At 48.6% G+C, this 16721-nt stretch overlaps 1 protein-coding gene across 3 annotated transcripts in view; it reads right to left on the bottom strand.

Moving 5' to 3' along the window:
- Slc22a23 (solute carrier family 22 member 23) overlaps window positions 1–13634 on the bottom strand; it is a 182036-nt gene extending 168402 nt beyond the window's left edge. For 2 of the 3 annotated variants that reach the window (XM_076859136.1, XM_076859138.2), the window contains exon 1: window positions 12931–13634. In XM_076859136.1, the coding sequence (XP_076715251.1) occupies window positions 12931–13587 (657 nt within the window). In that variant the 5' untranslated portion in view covers window positions 13588–13634. The remainder of the gene's footprint in view (window positions 1–12930) is intronic. The other variant, XM_076859140.1, reaches the window with a different exon arrangement.
- Between the last annotated feature and the right edge of the window lie 3087 nt (window positions 13635–16721).

Below are 16721 nucleotides of genomic sequence, written 5' to 3' on the forward strand. Positions count from 1 at the left end.
GTCAGATGCAAGCCATGGCCCCTTAACAACCTCCTTACTGGCACCTTTAAAGACATGCTTACTGAGCACCTACTAGGTTCAGTTGCTGAGGACCCATATTTGAGCAGCAGGATTGGGGTATGAGAGTGGGGAAATAGGGAGCCCAGAAGGGCTGAAAGGGGTAGCAAGGGGGAGGGGAGGGCTCTGGATTGACGGATGGTCTATGCAAAGATGACACAGCTGTGGGAGACAGATTAGCGGCTGGAATATAGGATTTCAGTGGCGACAGAGACAGGAGAGAGGACAGGGAACCTGAAAGCCCACTCACCAGGTCCAACTGCATCTTAAAAACTGTGGAGCATTGAAACCAAAGAGTCACAATGAACTTCTCAACCACAATACAGAACACACACACTGGGCTTGGTCAGGGGGTGTGGACAGGATCAGAGCCCAGTCCAGCAGGTCCAGCTAGGGCTTCCAGGAAACATGAGGCTGCCAAGGCCCCTCAGGACTGCCCCACACAGGAGTGCTGGATCTGGGGTTAGGGCTGAACTGTGGTTCTAAAACTCAGATGCTAAGTCCTACCCTCTGTAGCTCAAAATATGACTGTGTTTGGAGATAGGGCCTTTAATAAGGTAATAAAAGTAAAATGAGGTCACATGGGTGGGCCCTGGTCCAATACGACTGGTGACCTTATAAGAAGAGGAGGGTCTGGGCATGTAGCTCAGTGGTAAAGAATGCGTTTAGCATGTGTGAGACCCCGGGTCGAAACCCCCCAAAAAAGTAGGGAGAGGAGGACAGACGGACACACACACACACACACACACACACAGGATGCTGTGAGGACCCAGGAAGAAGCAGGCATCTCAGAGCCAAGAAGCAAGGCCTTGGGAGGAACCAGCCCTGCCAACACCTTGATCTTAGATGGATTTCAGCCTCCGATCTGGAGGAAATGCACATCTGCTGGTTAAGCCCACCGAGTCTGTGGGGTTTGTGACGGCAGCCCCAGAGCTAATACGGAGAGGCCAGCTGAAATCCCTTGCGGTCCCATGGGGTCTGGCATCAGGCCAGCCACCTGCAGTAGCAGGGAGACTATGTGGTGGCCAGTGGGGACTCTGGGAAGAGCTGCCACTTCCCAGCGCTGTAGACACCAAGCGGGAGGCAGTGGTCTAGGGGCGGGGTCACGGTCGGTCACATTTTGTCATGTGGGCTTGCTGGGGGGTGTTAAGAGGCCCAGAGGGCTCAGAGTGGAGCTCAGTGGTTGAGCACTCATCTAGCCTGTGCAAAGCCCTGGGTTCCATCCCAACACCAGAACAGCAAACAAACAAAAGTCATGTGAATGTGTCCGGGGGACAACACTGGGGGGCTCTGGACAGGCTACTCAGGCGGACAGAAGTCTGGAGCCAGGACGAGGGCAGCTTCTCCCCAGGGTCTCTCCCCCTCGGGTGGTAAAAGCTTACTCTTCTATCATCTCCCTGTTGACACACTTCAGGAGACCTAGGGGAAAACCAACCAACGCGTGCCCAAGGGCGGGGTCCCATGCTGCCTCTAGGACCAACCCCTCCGCACCCTGCACACAGCCTTCCCAGCCTCCACCAGCTCCTCAGAGAAGGCTTCCTTTCCACTGGTCACCACCCAAGCCCTCCTTCAGAGAGGCTCAAATAGCATGTCCCCACCACTGAGCTTCCCTGCCTGACAGATGGCTGAAGCTCCTCTGGGCTCCTATGGCTCAGGTGACTCCCTAGCCGGGCTGCTCACCTGCCTCTCAGGGCATGCTTACCTCTATATCCACTCCTTGAGATCATTTGCAGTGGCATGAGCCTGTCACAAAGGGGCAAATACTACATGTGCCACTTATTTGAGGTACCCAGAGTCATCAAGATACAGGAAGCAGGATGTTGGTTATTAGGGGCTGGAGGGGGAGGGAAAGGAGAGCTCTTGTTTAGACAGGGTCAGAGTTTCAGTTTGAGAAGATGAAGACAGTTCTGGAGGTGGACAGCACCAATGTCTGCACAACAGTGTGAAGGTGCTTCACGCCACTGAACTGGGCCCTGAGAAATGGTTAAAATGGTCCATTTTATGTAGGTGTAGTGCAATGGGTTTTTTTTTTTTTTTTCCAGATTTTAAATAACATAAGACAAAAACTTTGTGCTTACTCTAAGTGCTCACATGCATGCGCTTGACACCAGTGAAGTGCCTCAATATGCAGCAATCAAAGCTGCCCAATTTGTAAAGCATCTTTTAAACACAGAGAGAAAGGGGACCTGTAATCGAATCTGGGAGGAAACACTCTGTAGTGCAAATGATGAGGCTGGCTGCCTAACCATCCATAATTCAATATGACCCCTGGGAAGCTCGCTGTTGGTGGATGCCACTGGCATCCTCTCCTCTGCGCTTATTTTTTTAAATGGCACTAAGAAATAAAGTGGCGCTATTCACAGTAGAATTAAATTGTATAAAATACCAACTTTCCATCTTCTACTTAAAAAAAAAAAAAAAAAAAAAAAAAGCCTGGGCTGGGGTGTAGCTCCGTGGTAGAGCAGTTGCCTAGCATGTGTGAGGCACTGGGTTTGATCCCCAGCACAGAGAGGGGGGTGGGGGGGAGGGCGGGGAAAGAGCCTGATAAACACTTAACTCGCATTCCTATGACTTAACATTCTCTACCACACATCCCTGTGACTCAGCTGTTTGGTTTTCTGTCCAGATAAGTCTGTCTTGCTTCTACAATAGTGTTTTCCAGTGTGAGCCGGCTCCCTGGCTCTTTAATTTCTCACAAAATTAACCAATTTGGGTCTTTGTGCCAGTACTTCCTGGCCAAAGCAGGGCCTCAAAAAGTGTTCTCTTTTCACCAGAAGAAATCTAGAAAAAGATGTGGAACACAACAAAGGAGTAGAGAGAGGCAGAGACAATAGTGTGAACTTGTAAAATAAGGAAGACAGACACATTAGCTTTGAAGCAGTGACAGCTGGCCTTGTGACAGATATCAGGCTCAGAGGGCCCTGCTTTCAGTAGGGCCACATTGAGCTAAATTGCTTTGCTGTCATTGTCTTGCTTTTTTTTTTTTTTGTATTGAGGTTTGAACCCAAGGGTGTTCTACCACCAAGCTATATTCCTAGTCTTTTTTATTTTGAGACAGGATCTTACTAAGTTGCTGAGGCTGGCCTCAAACTTTTGATCCTTCTGCCTCAGCCTCCCTAGTAGTTAGGATTATAGGTGTAGGTCACCCAGTTGGCCCAGCTCTTCTTAACACTTTGCATTTTCATTTTTTTGCACCGAGCCCTACAAATTATGTAGCTGGTCTTGACTTTGGGGGTAGAGGTAGTAACAATTTGCAAAACTCTTTTGGTGCCTGCACAAGGGCTCTTTTTAAGTTCTCAGTGGTGAACCGGAGCTAACACCTAAGACCTTCTTTAATTATTCCAACAAGCCTTGGGAGGTGTGTTCCCCCCAATTCCATGCTAAGCTTAAGTAGCCAGTAAGTTCCATCCTGAGACTCTGGGAAGGAAAAGGGTTTTGGTTTGGAGCATTTAATGGCTGCATCCCTGGTACTTAATGATTCTCAATTACCCAAAGTATCTGTGCCTAACCCCTTCTAGCCCATTTAAGGAAAAGCAAAACCCAGACGCTGTCACATGGTTTGAAGGAGTCCCCCAGTCCAGGTAACTGCACCCCTGCTCTGGAAGCTGTCTTTCCCCACCCTGGCCCCAGCTGGGCAGCAGACTTTCACCTGGAACTCGGGAATTGTAACAGCCGGGTAAGGAAAAGCCCAGACCAAGCCAGTCTGGAGAAGGCACAGAGCTGGCTTACAGGAAAGGCCAGGGCAGATGCGGCTTACAAGAGGGTGATGACAAGGACAGTGATAATGGTGGCAGGGTTCCTGGAAGACCCCCACTTTGTGATATCAGAAGCACCCACCCACAAGCACACACCCTACCTCTTTGCAATAGATATCTATTTTATTAATGAAACTTGAAGTTTGGTTCTTGTTATTTGTAAGTGAAGGGATGACGAGAGAGTTCCGACACAGTGTAACGCTAGACAAATGGAATAGTCTGGAGGGTTCTGTCACAGTGGTGGTTCCACTCCACACCATCAATCACCTCTGCCTCCTTTCCTAGAGGCACAGGCCCTTGTCAATCGCCAGGTCACCTGTTTGGAGGGAAATCTGTCCACTGGTAATAAGCAGCACTGAGTCAAGGCTGAACAAAGAAAAAACAAACAAACAAAAACCAAACCAAGATGACTAACCCCCAGCAGGTCAGAGACTATTGAGGTCAAAGTCAAAGGCTTCTGGGAAACACCCCGCCAGGTAATGCTCCAGGTGGGAAGGGGCAGCTCTCCAAAGACTCCCACTCTTTCCTCCAGTTCTCACCTCTCCTAAAATTTGCTCTCTGCTGTTAACCATCAACTCCTCTTTAAAATTCCAGGCTCCCTGATGTGTGCTATCGCCTGGCACAGCTAACCCAGACTCTGAAGCATTCTACTTCTTTCTCTGCCGTCCATCATGAACTCAGGTTCCTCATCCAAGAGCTCCCTGAAGTTAGTGAAGTGCTGGGCCGATTCCTACTCTCACATCCCTTCTCCAGTCCTGGCTGCTCTCCGTGAGTCCTGAGTTCTGTGGCCATCGACCTGTTTTGATTTTTAGTTTGGAGTTCCACGAACCAACCGTCCCCTGGGGGACGACTTTTTTGTCTGGGGCTCTTCCAATCCCCCTCAACCCAGCTTCCCCATGTGAAGAAGGCACCCTGGTGGCCCAGGGCCAGACATCTTGGCATTCCCAAGGAATCAACGGCCTTTTCGGGTGTGGCCTATTTGCTCCTCCATCCAAGTACTTCTCCAGTGACTCATCGGGGGCAGCCCTTGCCCCAGCCGCGGAGGAGGGGAAGGCACCTGAGCTTTCCCAGGTGCCTCCTGTTTGCCAGGGGCCTGGGAGGGTGGCACAGATGCTTCTCAGGTGTTCTCCTCCTAGCCCCACCACTTCCCGGGCGGTGAGGCAGCACAACCCCGCCCTGCCTATAAGGAAACAGGTGAAGGAATGTTCCCAAAGCCAAGCCTGTAATAAGAAGCACGGGCATTGCACTCTACCCCCTGCCAAATGAGAACGCACTTGTGTCTTCCATGACATCAAGTTCAGGTGAGCTCAGACACTCAGGGGCTCTCCAGACATCCTTCCAACCAGGATACAGCCAGTGTTAAGGTGAGGGAACAGGTGGGTGCTCCCTCAGGGGACGGCTGATTTGAAGGATGAATTGTAACCAGAGGGTTGAAAGATGGAGGGAAGGGTGTTCCAGACAGGTGGAACAGCATGAGCAAAGCACCAAGACTAGGCTGGGAGCTACGAGACATTTCCTACAACAAAGCAGGTGGCAGGGAAGAGGGGAAAAGGCATGTAGGGTTCAGGTCTGATGGTGACAGTTCATGTGGCCATGAAAGGGAGCCATAGGAGGCTCCAAGGAGGGAAGCAAAGAGGATAGGGCTCCATCTTACTTAGAGTCTCTGGGTCCTGAGGTTTTAAGGGAGGCAAGATGAGGCAGAAAGTCAGATGAGGGGACTAAGGAGGCTGAGAAGGGAGAGAAATCTGCCCAGAGAGGTGGTCTGCAGAAGCCCACCCACACAAAGCCACAGGATCACCGTATCTCAACTGTACTGAACCCCCGCCCCCCAACACACACACACACACACACTTAGGGCCACTCTCAGGCTGCAAAAGAATCATCTGACAGGCCAGTGAAAGAGAGAGCCAAAGAAAGGCAGAGCCCCTGTCTGCACTTCCTGGTCTTTCTCTGTCTGAGGGTCACTCTGGAGCAGAGGGTGATGACAAATGGATTCAAACCCTAATAGTCTGGTGACTTTTGGGCAAGTCAGTGACCTCTTGTTCAGTCTTCTCACCTGTAAACTGAGCCCTTGGGACAAGGAGAGACCTTCACCACCGCTCTACACAGGACAATCTGGTACCTACCCAAGGCACGTAAGCCCAGGGACAGCTGGTTGAAGGGAAGTCAATTCTAGCCCTCCTGTTGCCCACAGCTGGATCGCTCAGCCTTGTGCAAGTTTAATTAGCACCCTTTCTCTTGGAGCATGAGGATGTGAGAAAATGCTAGAATATCCTTAAGGGCCAGTGTTTCCTAACAAAGCCCAGTGAACAGCTTTTAGGCCCCTTTATCTGGCCTCAGGTTGCCCAAAGCCTGGTCCAGTCCCGAAGCTCCCAGCAGCCTGGCTCCACTGGCAGCACACACAGGCCTGGTTTCCGCACTCCACTGGTCAGGAGGCCTCTTCCACCAAATGCTGTCCTCTCCCCCCTTTGCCTGTGGTGGCTACAGAGCCTCAAGACTTCAGGAGCACAGTCTGTCTTCTCACTCCACTCCCAGCCTCCATTCCTAAGCCATTGCCTCCTGGGTGGCTCTCCAGAGCAGCAGCCTCCCGACCAGCCCTGATATATGGAAGTCAGCAGCTTCTGTGGGCCTCCCGGCCTGCCCTTGTCTGCTCAGCACATCCCACCCCAGGAAGTCTTCACACTGCAGCCAGACAGGTCTCTTCAAAAAGAGTTCTCACCAAGTCATACCCCCCCACTCTGCTTAACACTCTTTGATGGTTTTCCTTTGCTCCAGAATTAAAGGAAAAGATTTTCACATGGTTTATAAGGAATCCCCATCCCCCATTCCCATACTGACTGCTATCAACGCCAGGCTCTGCATGCCACAGGACCCTTGAAACTGCTGTTTGCTCTTTGTGGAAAACACACAGCACTCCACCTACCCCTGCCCCCCAACCCTCAGATCCCATCTCGGATTTCAGTTTCTCACAGCAGTCAGTCAAAGTCAGTTTTTTCCCCCCTCTTTTCTTGTCTCTCATTTCTCTCTTTCCTCATACTTAACTTTGTTTGTAATTAAAAGATTATTTGATCAGTTGGGGCATGCCCTCTGTATTAGTCTGCAGAGTCTGTGGAAGCTGAGCTGTCTATTTTCACCCATCATTATATCCCCAACACAATGCTTTGCTCAGAATAGGCACCTGTGAAAGGGAAGGAGGAGGGAGGGAAAAATTGGGGAATAAAAGACAAAGAGAGAAAGCTCAGGGTCACAGATTAGTGTGATAAATGCTGAACACCTGGCTCTCTTAAGAAAAATGCACACCCTGGACTGTAGTTTGCCAATTTTCATGGTGTAAATACTCCCACTGTGGCCCATTCTAAGCTGCCAACTTGACAGAATTGGACGTGAAGTTGGACAGTGATGGGCAAGGTGGCTCAGAGTCAATGGCAGCCAAACTGGCTCCAGGACACCATTGGTCTGTGACAAGGCCAGAACTAACATTCAGAAAGTCCAACATGTTTTGAGTCCGTCATACCTTTCGTTAAAAAAATAAATAAATAAATTGCAATGTACAAAAAATGCTAATGACATACACATACACAAAAGAGACTTACGGAGAATTCTAACAATAACAAAAACAACATAACAGTTCAGAACAAGAAGAGGAAGAAGGAAGGGAGACACACCACCCAGGAAGACTGCTGTCCCCCAGTTTTTCAGCTGGTTAGCTTCTAGTCTTTGCATTGATAAGAGTCACTGATTAATTAAGTGAAGGTCTGCATGAAATGCTGGTTATCCTCTGACCTAGTATTTCCCTTTCAAGCCTAATCCTATTCTAATAGCTCTATAAAAGCAAAACAGATACTTGTAACACTAAAATAAACAGGAAATGAGATCATAAAAACACTAAAAGAAAACATGTTTTTTTTTCCCCTCCCTAATATTTCAGGCATATCAAAGCACTAAATCTAACACAAAACCCAGAAACCATAAAAGAAAAACCTGTCGTTTGCCCCTATCCAAACCAAACATTTATGCGAAGCTAGAGAAAAAGTGTTTTTAAGAAATCAAAACAGATTCATTTACTCAAAGCATAAAGGGCTTCTATACGTCAATAGGAAAATAATAATCCCCGAAACACACATACATTCAAAGGCAAAGACATGAAGAGACAATTCAAAGAATACACAAAGAGCTCAAAAGCTTGCAAAAAGATGGGTTAGCTCTCATACTAACTGCAAATTACAACAATAACCAGATTTAATTTCCACATATCAGACTAGGGATGAGCTAATGGTAGTTAGTGCAGTATTAGCAAAAGAGTTCAAGAAATTTTAGTAAGTTGACAACAATATCAAGCATTTAAAATCTTTTCAACATGGTACAAATTAATAGCAAACTACATTAAATGAACACATTGACTGAAAATGTAAAAAAAAAAAAAAAAAAAAAAGATGTGTGTGTGTATAAAGCATTTAAAAAGTAAAAACCAGTTATTAGACTAGGATAATAGAATTGTGAGCTATTTTAAAAAATATTACAATTGCAATGATATTGTAATTATTTTTAGTCTTAATTAAATTTTACTGATGTCACTTTAAATAACTTCTAAAAAAAGATACAAATTATTTCCCAGGATATTTAACAACTTTCAGGATAAAGGTCAGAAATCTTTAAGGAAAAAAAAAAAATCAGAAGATTGGAGATGAACAACCAAACTAAACTTCAAAATTAGCAAAAAAAAAAAAAAAAAAAAAAAAAAAAAGGACTTGGGAAGGTTAGTTATCATCAATTATCAGCAAAATTCTAAATATTATTCAAGAAAGTAGTGAGCATTAGAGGCTAATCAGAATTCACTCAGATGTATGCAAATTATTTAAAATAATATTTTTAAATCTATGGTGTTTTTCTTTACTAAAATCTCAGAAGTATGAGAGTTTGAGTTGCATGTTGGGGTGGAAGAAGGAAGCCAAGTGAGATGAGCCAGACTCTCCTGTGCTCAGATCCCCACCACCTGCTTTCTGTGTAACCCTGAAGGATTTCATTCACTCCTTTTTTTTTTTTCTTTTTTTCCAGAAGGACAGCGATAGTACCAAGGGAGGGTACCTGGGATTGAACTCAGGAGCACTGGCCACTGAGCCACATCCCCAGCCTCATTTTGTATTTTACTTAGAGACAGGGTCTCACTGAGTTGCTTAACATCTCCCTTGCTGAGGCTGGCTTTGAACTCGCCATCCTCCTGCTTCAGCTTCTTGAGTTGCTGGGATTATAGGTATGTGTCACCACACGTGGCCTGATAATACCTTTCAATGGAACTGGGAGATGAAATATGGAGAACTATGAAAGTCATAAGGAAGTTGAGTACATGGTTCCTGTGCAAAATACCTGGCCCATTCACACACTGAATTCATACCACTGAGGTATGAATCAGCAATACCCATTGCATGTTAAGACTGGCCTTGGGTTATTTTTATTTTTACTGTTACTTTGTTTTGGTACCAGAGATTGAATCCAGGGGCACTTTACCACTGAGTCACATCCCCAGCCCTTTTTTTTGTATTTTATTTGCAGACAGTCTCACTGAGTTGTTATGACCATGCTAAGTTGCCGAGGCTGGCTTTGAACTCACAACCCTCCTGCCTCAGTTTCCCAACCTGCTGGGATTATAGGCGTGAGCCACCCTGGGTTATTGTTATTCTTAATCAAAGGAAATGATGCATGGTTAAAAATGTTTTAAATGTATAAAAGGCTGCACCAAAGAAAAGTGATGACATTGTTGTTGTTGTTGTTATTTTGAAGGCATTGCAGGTTCTATAATGGAAATTCTGATATAGATAACCAATACCAAGGACCAAGTCAAAAAATAAAAACAAAAAAAAATAATATCCTAACAGGGAAGAATAATTTTCCCAAAACTATTAAGATGAAACCTAAGTCCTGCACTCTGCTACACCAGCCTTGGCAAAGAAAGCCCTCACCTAATGCAACTCCTCAAGACGACGAGGTGGCTTGGTGACTGTGTTCTTGAGATAATCATTGTATGTTATGTCACTAAAAGCTTTCAAAGCTTTCGTGCATCAACTGTAGGTTCTGTTTGTAGAGGCCCAGCATCCATTTGTCACCTCTTCCTCTTTTGTGTAGGACACCCAGGGCCTGCTGCGTCACGTTCTGGTGCCATGCTTAAGAGACCCATGCCACAAGGAGCAATCAGCACAGATGAATCTGTCGTGTATGGAACAGCTAAAGTAGGTGGACATTTTCAGCCAGAAAAGAGTCTATTGAAAATGCATTCTATATAGAGGGTGGATGGGGGGAACCCAATCATTCCAAAGAGAGAGTTGTTATACAAAAAGAGAGAACCTAAGTCTTATTCACTCACACACACACACACACACACACTCACACACACTCACACTCACACACTGTTTCACAAGGAAGAGCATCTACAGATGTGCTTGCCTAAGTATAGAGCACTTCCTTCCCATGGGTGGAAGTGTTCAAATCAAGGATGAACAAGTGCCTGTCAGAGGCAACTCAGAAGGGTAGAGAAGCTTATCAGGCCCAAGATCCCTTTCACCTGTAACAACCTGGGACTCTATCTGGCTTGGTGGTTTCGAGTGTGTAGGCACTACGGAAGTTAATGAGAATGAAGGTGGGAACTGTACCTAGCACCTAGGGACAGAATAGGGGGAACTGTAGAAAAGTACCTGCTGAAGGATCCATGCTGAGTGACAGGGGCATTGCCTGCAGCTTGTTTGCAAGCTGAAGATCATGATATGGGGCAGGAAAAGAGGATAAATGGCAACTTTTGACCCTGAACTTTCATCCACTGACAGAATATGAAACCTTTTTTCTACTTCTGCTTCTACTTGGGCATGCAGGCACAAGACAACAGGCACCTGATCTCTAGAGTTCCCCCACTCGTCACAGTATCCATTCCACATTTGCACATCTGATACAGTATCTAAGTGTACACAGCCAGCAGAGAAAAAAGTCTATCTTAGTGCCAAAATGCACTTGAAAAGCTCTTTAAAGCGTTTGTTATAGAACACTGTAGAAGAACATTCCTTTATTTAGATCATATTGGCCTGTGAAAATCAATATGTCCTTTCTGGTCTTTACTGTATGAGAAAACATGCCTCTAATTATTGTTCCCAGGCCTTTACCCCTTAGCGTTGCTCTGGTGGTGCCATGGAATTGCAACATGTCTTCAAGCACTCCCCCAGAAGCATGCCACATACATTAGTGATACCTGTGACCTTTAATACCTTCCAAAGTCTATTTTCAAGAAAGATTTGTTCTCTTTTCCCATCCTGCCTGATAGAGTGTTGAATAGCTATCTCCTAGGGTCCCATAGCTAGGGGAAAGATACTCTTTTCCACCTTCTAACTTTGAAGTTCAACCTCTTTTTTGACCCCAACACAAAGCACTCTTCACACACACCCCTTTCATCCATTCTTCTTTCTCTGCTCTGGAAAAGCCTTCAAACATTTGAAAACATTTCCAAATCCTCATTCTGTCAGGCATACATGATGACTTAAATAGTCATTGTTCTGAAATTTTCTAGGCTGTTAAGCAAAAAAGAAAAGAAATATTGCCTCCATGAAAGAGAATAAGTCACAAAAACACCTTTGGAAAGGAGAGACTTGGTAAGGGGGACGGGGAGTGAGGGGGATGGGGAATGAGGGAATAGAGGTGAACCAACCTGGAAGGATCTTCCTAATTACCTTGCAGAGCAGTTGGGACAACTAAACCAGACAGTTCCCACAGGACAGAGCATTTCTGGCTAGGTAAGTACAAGATTAAAACAATAGTTATGATGATGTAAGAGTTTCATCTTACACATCCATGAGGTTACAACTGCTTACTAACAGATTTACCAGGAGGCAAGTTGCACATTTGACTATCATAAACTGTCAAATTCCATTCTTGCACTTAGACTAAGCATCTAAAACTGCTCAGAGCTGCCCAGAGGGCGGGAGCGGAAGGAATCTACATTTACTACTGCATTTATGGGGTAAAAAACAAAAACTGTTTCACAAACTGCTTGACAGGATGGCATATGATGTCTCTTATACATTAAGAAAATCAAAAAATTATAGATGTCTAGGGTAATGATTGTCTAACACTGCCCACTCTTCATTTTGAGGCCCACACACCTCTCTCACAAAACACTCTTGCTGCATGCAATACCTCTGCAAGGGGAACCACTCAGACTCAGAGGACAAAGTGAGCTCACCAGGTCTCAGTGCCTCAAAACAATGTAACTGCTGTGCAAGAATAGTGGTGGCCCCAGAATATTCCCAGCATCCTTCCTATACTGATGTTTACTAAAGTCCTGAGAACATTTGAGAAAACATTTGAGAGAACACTGGTGTGGCAAAGTCTAAAATCCAACATCTTTGGAGAGGGCTGGACCATGGTGGGGATGATGGAGTGGGAGGGGGAGGAATTTTCTAAAGCTCTTTGCTTCTTTGGCTATAACTTCAGCTCTTCAGTTGCCTTTAGACTCTGTCCAAACCAAGCGTGGGATGGCTGAGGTCTTAGAGAAAGAGAAATCTCTGAGAATAGGACACTATTTTCATGGATAGATGTTTCTTTGTGGGAGACACAAGGACAACTAGCCTGTGAAAAGAACAGAGCCCTGATCCTGGCTCCAACCAGCGACCTTGAAGGAGGCAAGTCCTCCAGGGCCGCCTGGTGACAGGTCAGCAGCCTCACCCTGGGAGTGGGCCATCTTTGCCTGAGTGAGGGTGACATCTAGCAAAGGGCAGCGGGTAATGGAGGGGTTTTGGAGCGAGGGGATCTTTTTCCATAGGACCATTGGACAGGGGTTGGGGTGCAGATTAGTAAAGGCTGAGGTGCCCTCTTGGAGGCAGGACGCAGCGCAACCGCAGAAGGGGTAAAAAGCCCTAGCTTTGCACCTAATAAATGTCGTCTTTGATGGATCTCAAAGAATTAAATCAATAAGAATCCAGGTACACAGAGACCAGCACCACTTGGAGAACTTCTAGTCTCCCTCAAGCTTTGGTTTGAACCTTGGTTTGCAGGGAGAGGGACAGGTGGGTAGGCTGGAGGCTGCCCAGGGGGGAAAGAGCTCCCGAGAAGGACATGGGGACAGGGTGGTCGCGGCCCTTACCTTGCTGACCACATTGCGAACGAGGCCCGTGCGGATCCCATAGTCCCATTCGTGGCAATCGCAGTTGGAGGCGTTATCCCCCTTGTCCGGAGGGGACGGGAGAGGTGGCGTGTCGCCCCTGTCTGTGCCGCTGTTGTTGCTTCGGTTGCCCGCGGCTCCCCAGGAGTCCGTGGAGAAGGGGGTGGTCGGGAGACTGGTCCAATTGCCCATATCGCCCCACCGGCCGCTGACTGTGTTCCCCGCCAGCTCGGCGCCTTTGCCGGCCCCGCGGCACCAGAAGTTGGGCTGGTCCAGGAGGAAGGAGTCCGAGAACTGGCTGAAGCCGATGAATAGTGCTGGAATCCAGGTGAGCAGCACGAGGGTCTTCTGGTAGCCTCCGCCCAGACCCCCGAGGAAGGGCAGCACCGACCCGTCGTAGTCCAGCAACAGGAGGCTCGGGGCAGCAGTCGCCGAGCAGCAGCTCGAGTGCGGGCCGCTGCCGCCGGGATGCAGCGGAGGCAGCGGCTGGATCTCCGCGCCGCCGCCCGGGCCCGCGAGTCCCCCGAGGGGCGCCGAGGCCGCCGCGTCCCCCGGCGGCAGGGAGCCGTTCTCCTCCGCCGGAGGCGCCTGCCGCCCGGACCCGCCACCCGCCGCCTCACGCCGCCGGTCTATAGCCATGGCCCGGGCCCGCGGCGCCCGCAGAGGCGCATAGAGCGCGGCGGAGCTCCGCGGGCGCCCCGGGCAGAGCGCGCCGGGCCGGGCGCCCGCAGCCGCCGCCGCCGAGCAGGGCCCGCGGCTCTAGAGAGGGCGCTCCGCGGCCCCGAGTGCGTCAGGTCGCCCCCATGTCACCCGCCGGACCCCGCGCCCCGGGCGCTGCGGCCCCGCTTGGGCGCCTGGCAGAGGCGGGCAGAGGCCGGCCGGGCCCTCAGCCGCCGCCGCTCATCGGTTCAGTGCCGCGGCCGAGCCCGCCGCTCTCTGCTGCTACACGCCGGCCGCGGGAGGAGGAGGAGCCGGCGCCGCGCCCGACCCGCGCCCTTGTCGGCGGCTCCGGGCCTTGCGGGAGGCGGTGCGGGAGGCGGCCGCTGTTCCCGGGCACCGGGATGTATTTATCAGACTTCGGGCGCCTCCCGGAAGCCGCGAGCTCAGGACCCAGCCTGCGGAGCCGGCCGCGCTCTCCGGCTCCCGAAGCCGGCCTCCCTCCTCCTCCTCCTCCTCCTCCTCCTCCTCCCGGCGCCGCGGCCCGCCCCCTCTCCCCCCGCCGAGGTGGAGGTAACCGCGGCACCTGCTGCGCCCGGCTCCTGCGCTCGAGCGCCCCCTCCAGTCGGGACGCGCAGCAGTAGCCGCTCGGGATCCACGGAGGGGGGTGGGGGAAACCGGACACCCCGGCCCGACTGGCCGCAGGATCCCCTGTCAGTCTCCCTTCCGCGCGGGGTGGGGGAGCTGGAGGGGGAGGGGTGCAGATCAGGGGACGCGGGCCGGCCAGGGGTCGCCGCCGAATCGGTGTGCGCCGACAGCGTCAAGACAGAGGGCTCTTAGAGGCTTGGCTCCCGCAGCCTCGCGGGTCCCCCACCCAACCCGCACGCGTGGGATCTCGATGACCTCTGTTTGCTCCAGAGGTGCCCGACTGCCCAGCCGCCGGTACCCCATTCCGAGCTTGGGGGTCACCGGCCTTCAAAACCACCCTGTGTGTGTTTTCCAGGCTCAAATAAGGTTCATTTTTATGTCCCCGGAGCAGGGGCAAGGAGGAGCATTTGCCAATCCCAGGTTGCCAGCACCCCGCAACGTCCGGTCACCCGCTACGGACCGCAGCACCTGGTCCCAAATCGCCATTTCTCCCCCTACCCCAAAATGAATGCTATATAAGCACAAGGCTGTAGAAGGACATATCGCTAACACAAGTTATATATATACACATTTTAAACGTGAATGGCAAAGGCATTCCCCGCCCCCTCCCCAGGATCTTGAATTCACATTTGGAATGCCCTGTGCACAGGCGCACACATCTATACTCTCACACAAGACTAACCTCTCCCTCCTCTTCCCTGCTCCAGCGCCAACCTTGCCCAGCCAGCGCTATATAAATAACACCAGCCCTGCGGCAAACGTCTGTATTAGCATATTTCCTCCTGTACCCAGGGGCCCGACACCAATGAGAATTACAGGGCACCTTTCACCCTAGTTTCCCCACATGTTGGAGACATTTCATATTCTGAGGAGTTCATTAATGAAAATCTTAAATTGAGCAATCCATTTCTAGTCTTATTTGGGGCAAATAAATAAAAGTAAAAGAAATGTTTTTGCTTTCCAAAAGGACATCCTGTAAGCTACATATATTGTGTACTTTTGTATTTCCACTACTCGCTCAACTACGTGCTGTATAATTTAGGTACATGCTGTATAATTTTTTTAACCCGCAATTCAATGTTACAGGCAACATGTGTTTACTGCATGAAATTTTTGCACATGGAAGAACTGCTTCTGAAGGCAGCCAGGAGGCCAGGCTTGGGGAGACCAGACCGGGGTTTGTGAATTTTCCTGAGTGGCTGGAAAGGAGAGATTAGACAACAGGCGGAAGGGACTTAATGGGTTGCAGAAGACTCCAAATCTTGTAGAAATGGGTCTCAAAACCTGCACATATTTGAAGAACTTTAGTGAGTGATAGTGCACATGTATATGTGGTGATGATTTTTTCCAACTCTCATTATTTATTACCTTACCCCCTCGTTTAAAGAGCTAATTCATGCAAAGTGCTGATCCCCATGCCTGCAACAGAGTAAGTACTCAATGAATGTCAGCAGTTTATCATGACTATCTGCAACTGTTACATATAGTCTGCATTTCTGTTTCTGAATTTGTATATAACATGATCTGTATTTTCATTTATTTCTGCTTCAGTGCTGTCTTTTCCAAAAGAGGTCTGTTCTGTTTGACTCCATCTCTTTTCCCTATGGTCATTAGGACTCATTGATTTTCTTAGAGTTCATCAAAAAATAAACCATTGAGGGTCTTTAAAAATTTGTGTTTTTTTTTTTTTGTTTGTTTTTTTAAGAAAGAGTGAGAGAGAGGGAGAGAGAGAGAGAGAGAATTTTAATATTTATTTTTTAGTATTTGGCGGACACAACATCTTTGTCTGTATGTGGTGCTGAGAATCGAACCCGGGCCGCACGCATGCCAGGCGAGCGCGCTACCGCTTGAGCCACATCCCCAGCCCCTAAAAATTTGTTTTGTGGACTATGAATTATACAGAGTGGTGAGTTTTATTGTGGCATATTCTTCATAAATACATAAACACACTTGATCAGTTTAATAGACACTGACTTAAAAATGGTCATTCTAATTAGAATAATAACAATCATAGGCAACTTTTCAATATTGGCTTTTGAATTCTCACATTCCAGGGTCTTCAAGAGGAATTGGTGAGGGTTAGATGCCTGACTCTGAGATCATAGAGCTGGCTCACCATAGAACCAAATAACTGGTTTCTCCCTCCCTCCCTCCCTCCTTCCTTCCTTTCTTTCTTTCTCTCCAGGATTGAACCAAGGGGTGTTCAACCACTGAGCCGCATCTCCAGCCCTTTTTTATTTTGAGACAGGGTCTTGCTAAGTTGCTTAGGGCCTTGTTAAATTGCTGAGGCTGGGCTCAAGCGGTAGCATGCTCGCCTGGCATGCGTGCGGCCCAGGTTCGATCCTCAGCACCACATACCAACAGAGATGTTTTGTCCGCCGAGAACTAAAAAATAAATTAAAAAAAAAAAATTGCTGAGGCTGGCTTTGAAGTTGCTATCCTCCTGCCTCAGTGACCAGAGTCGCTGG

Source organism: Callospermophilus lateralis, chromosome 6 (genome assembly GCF_048772815.1).
Source record: "Callospermophilus lateralis isolate mCalLat2 chromosome 6, mCalLat2.hap1, whole genome shotgun sequence".
Taxonomy (NCBI): domain Eukaryota; kingdom Metazoa; phylum Chordata; class Mammalia; order Rodentia; family Sciuridae; genus Callospermophilus; species Callospermophilus lateralis.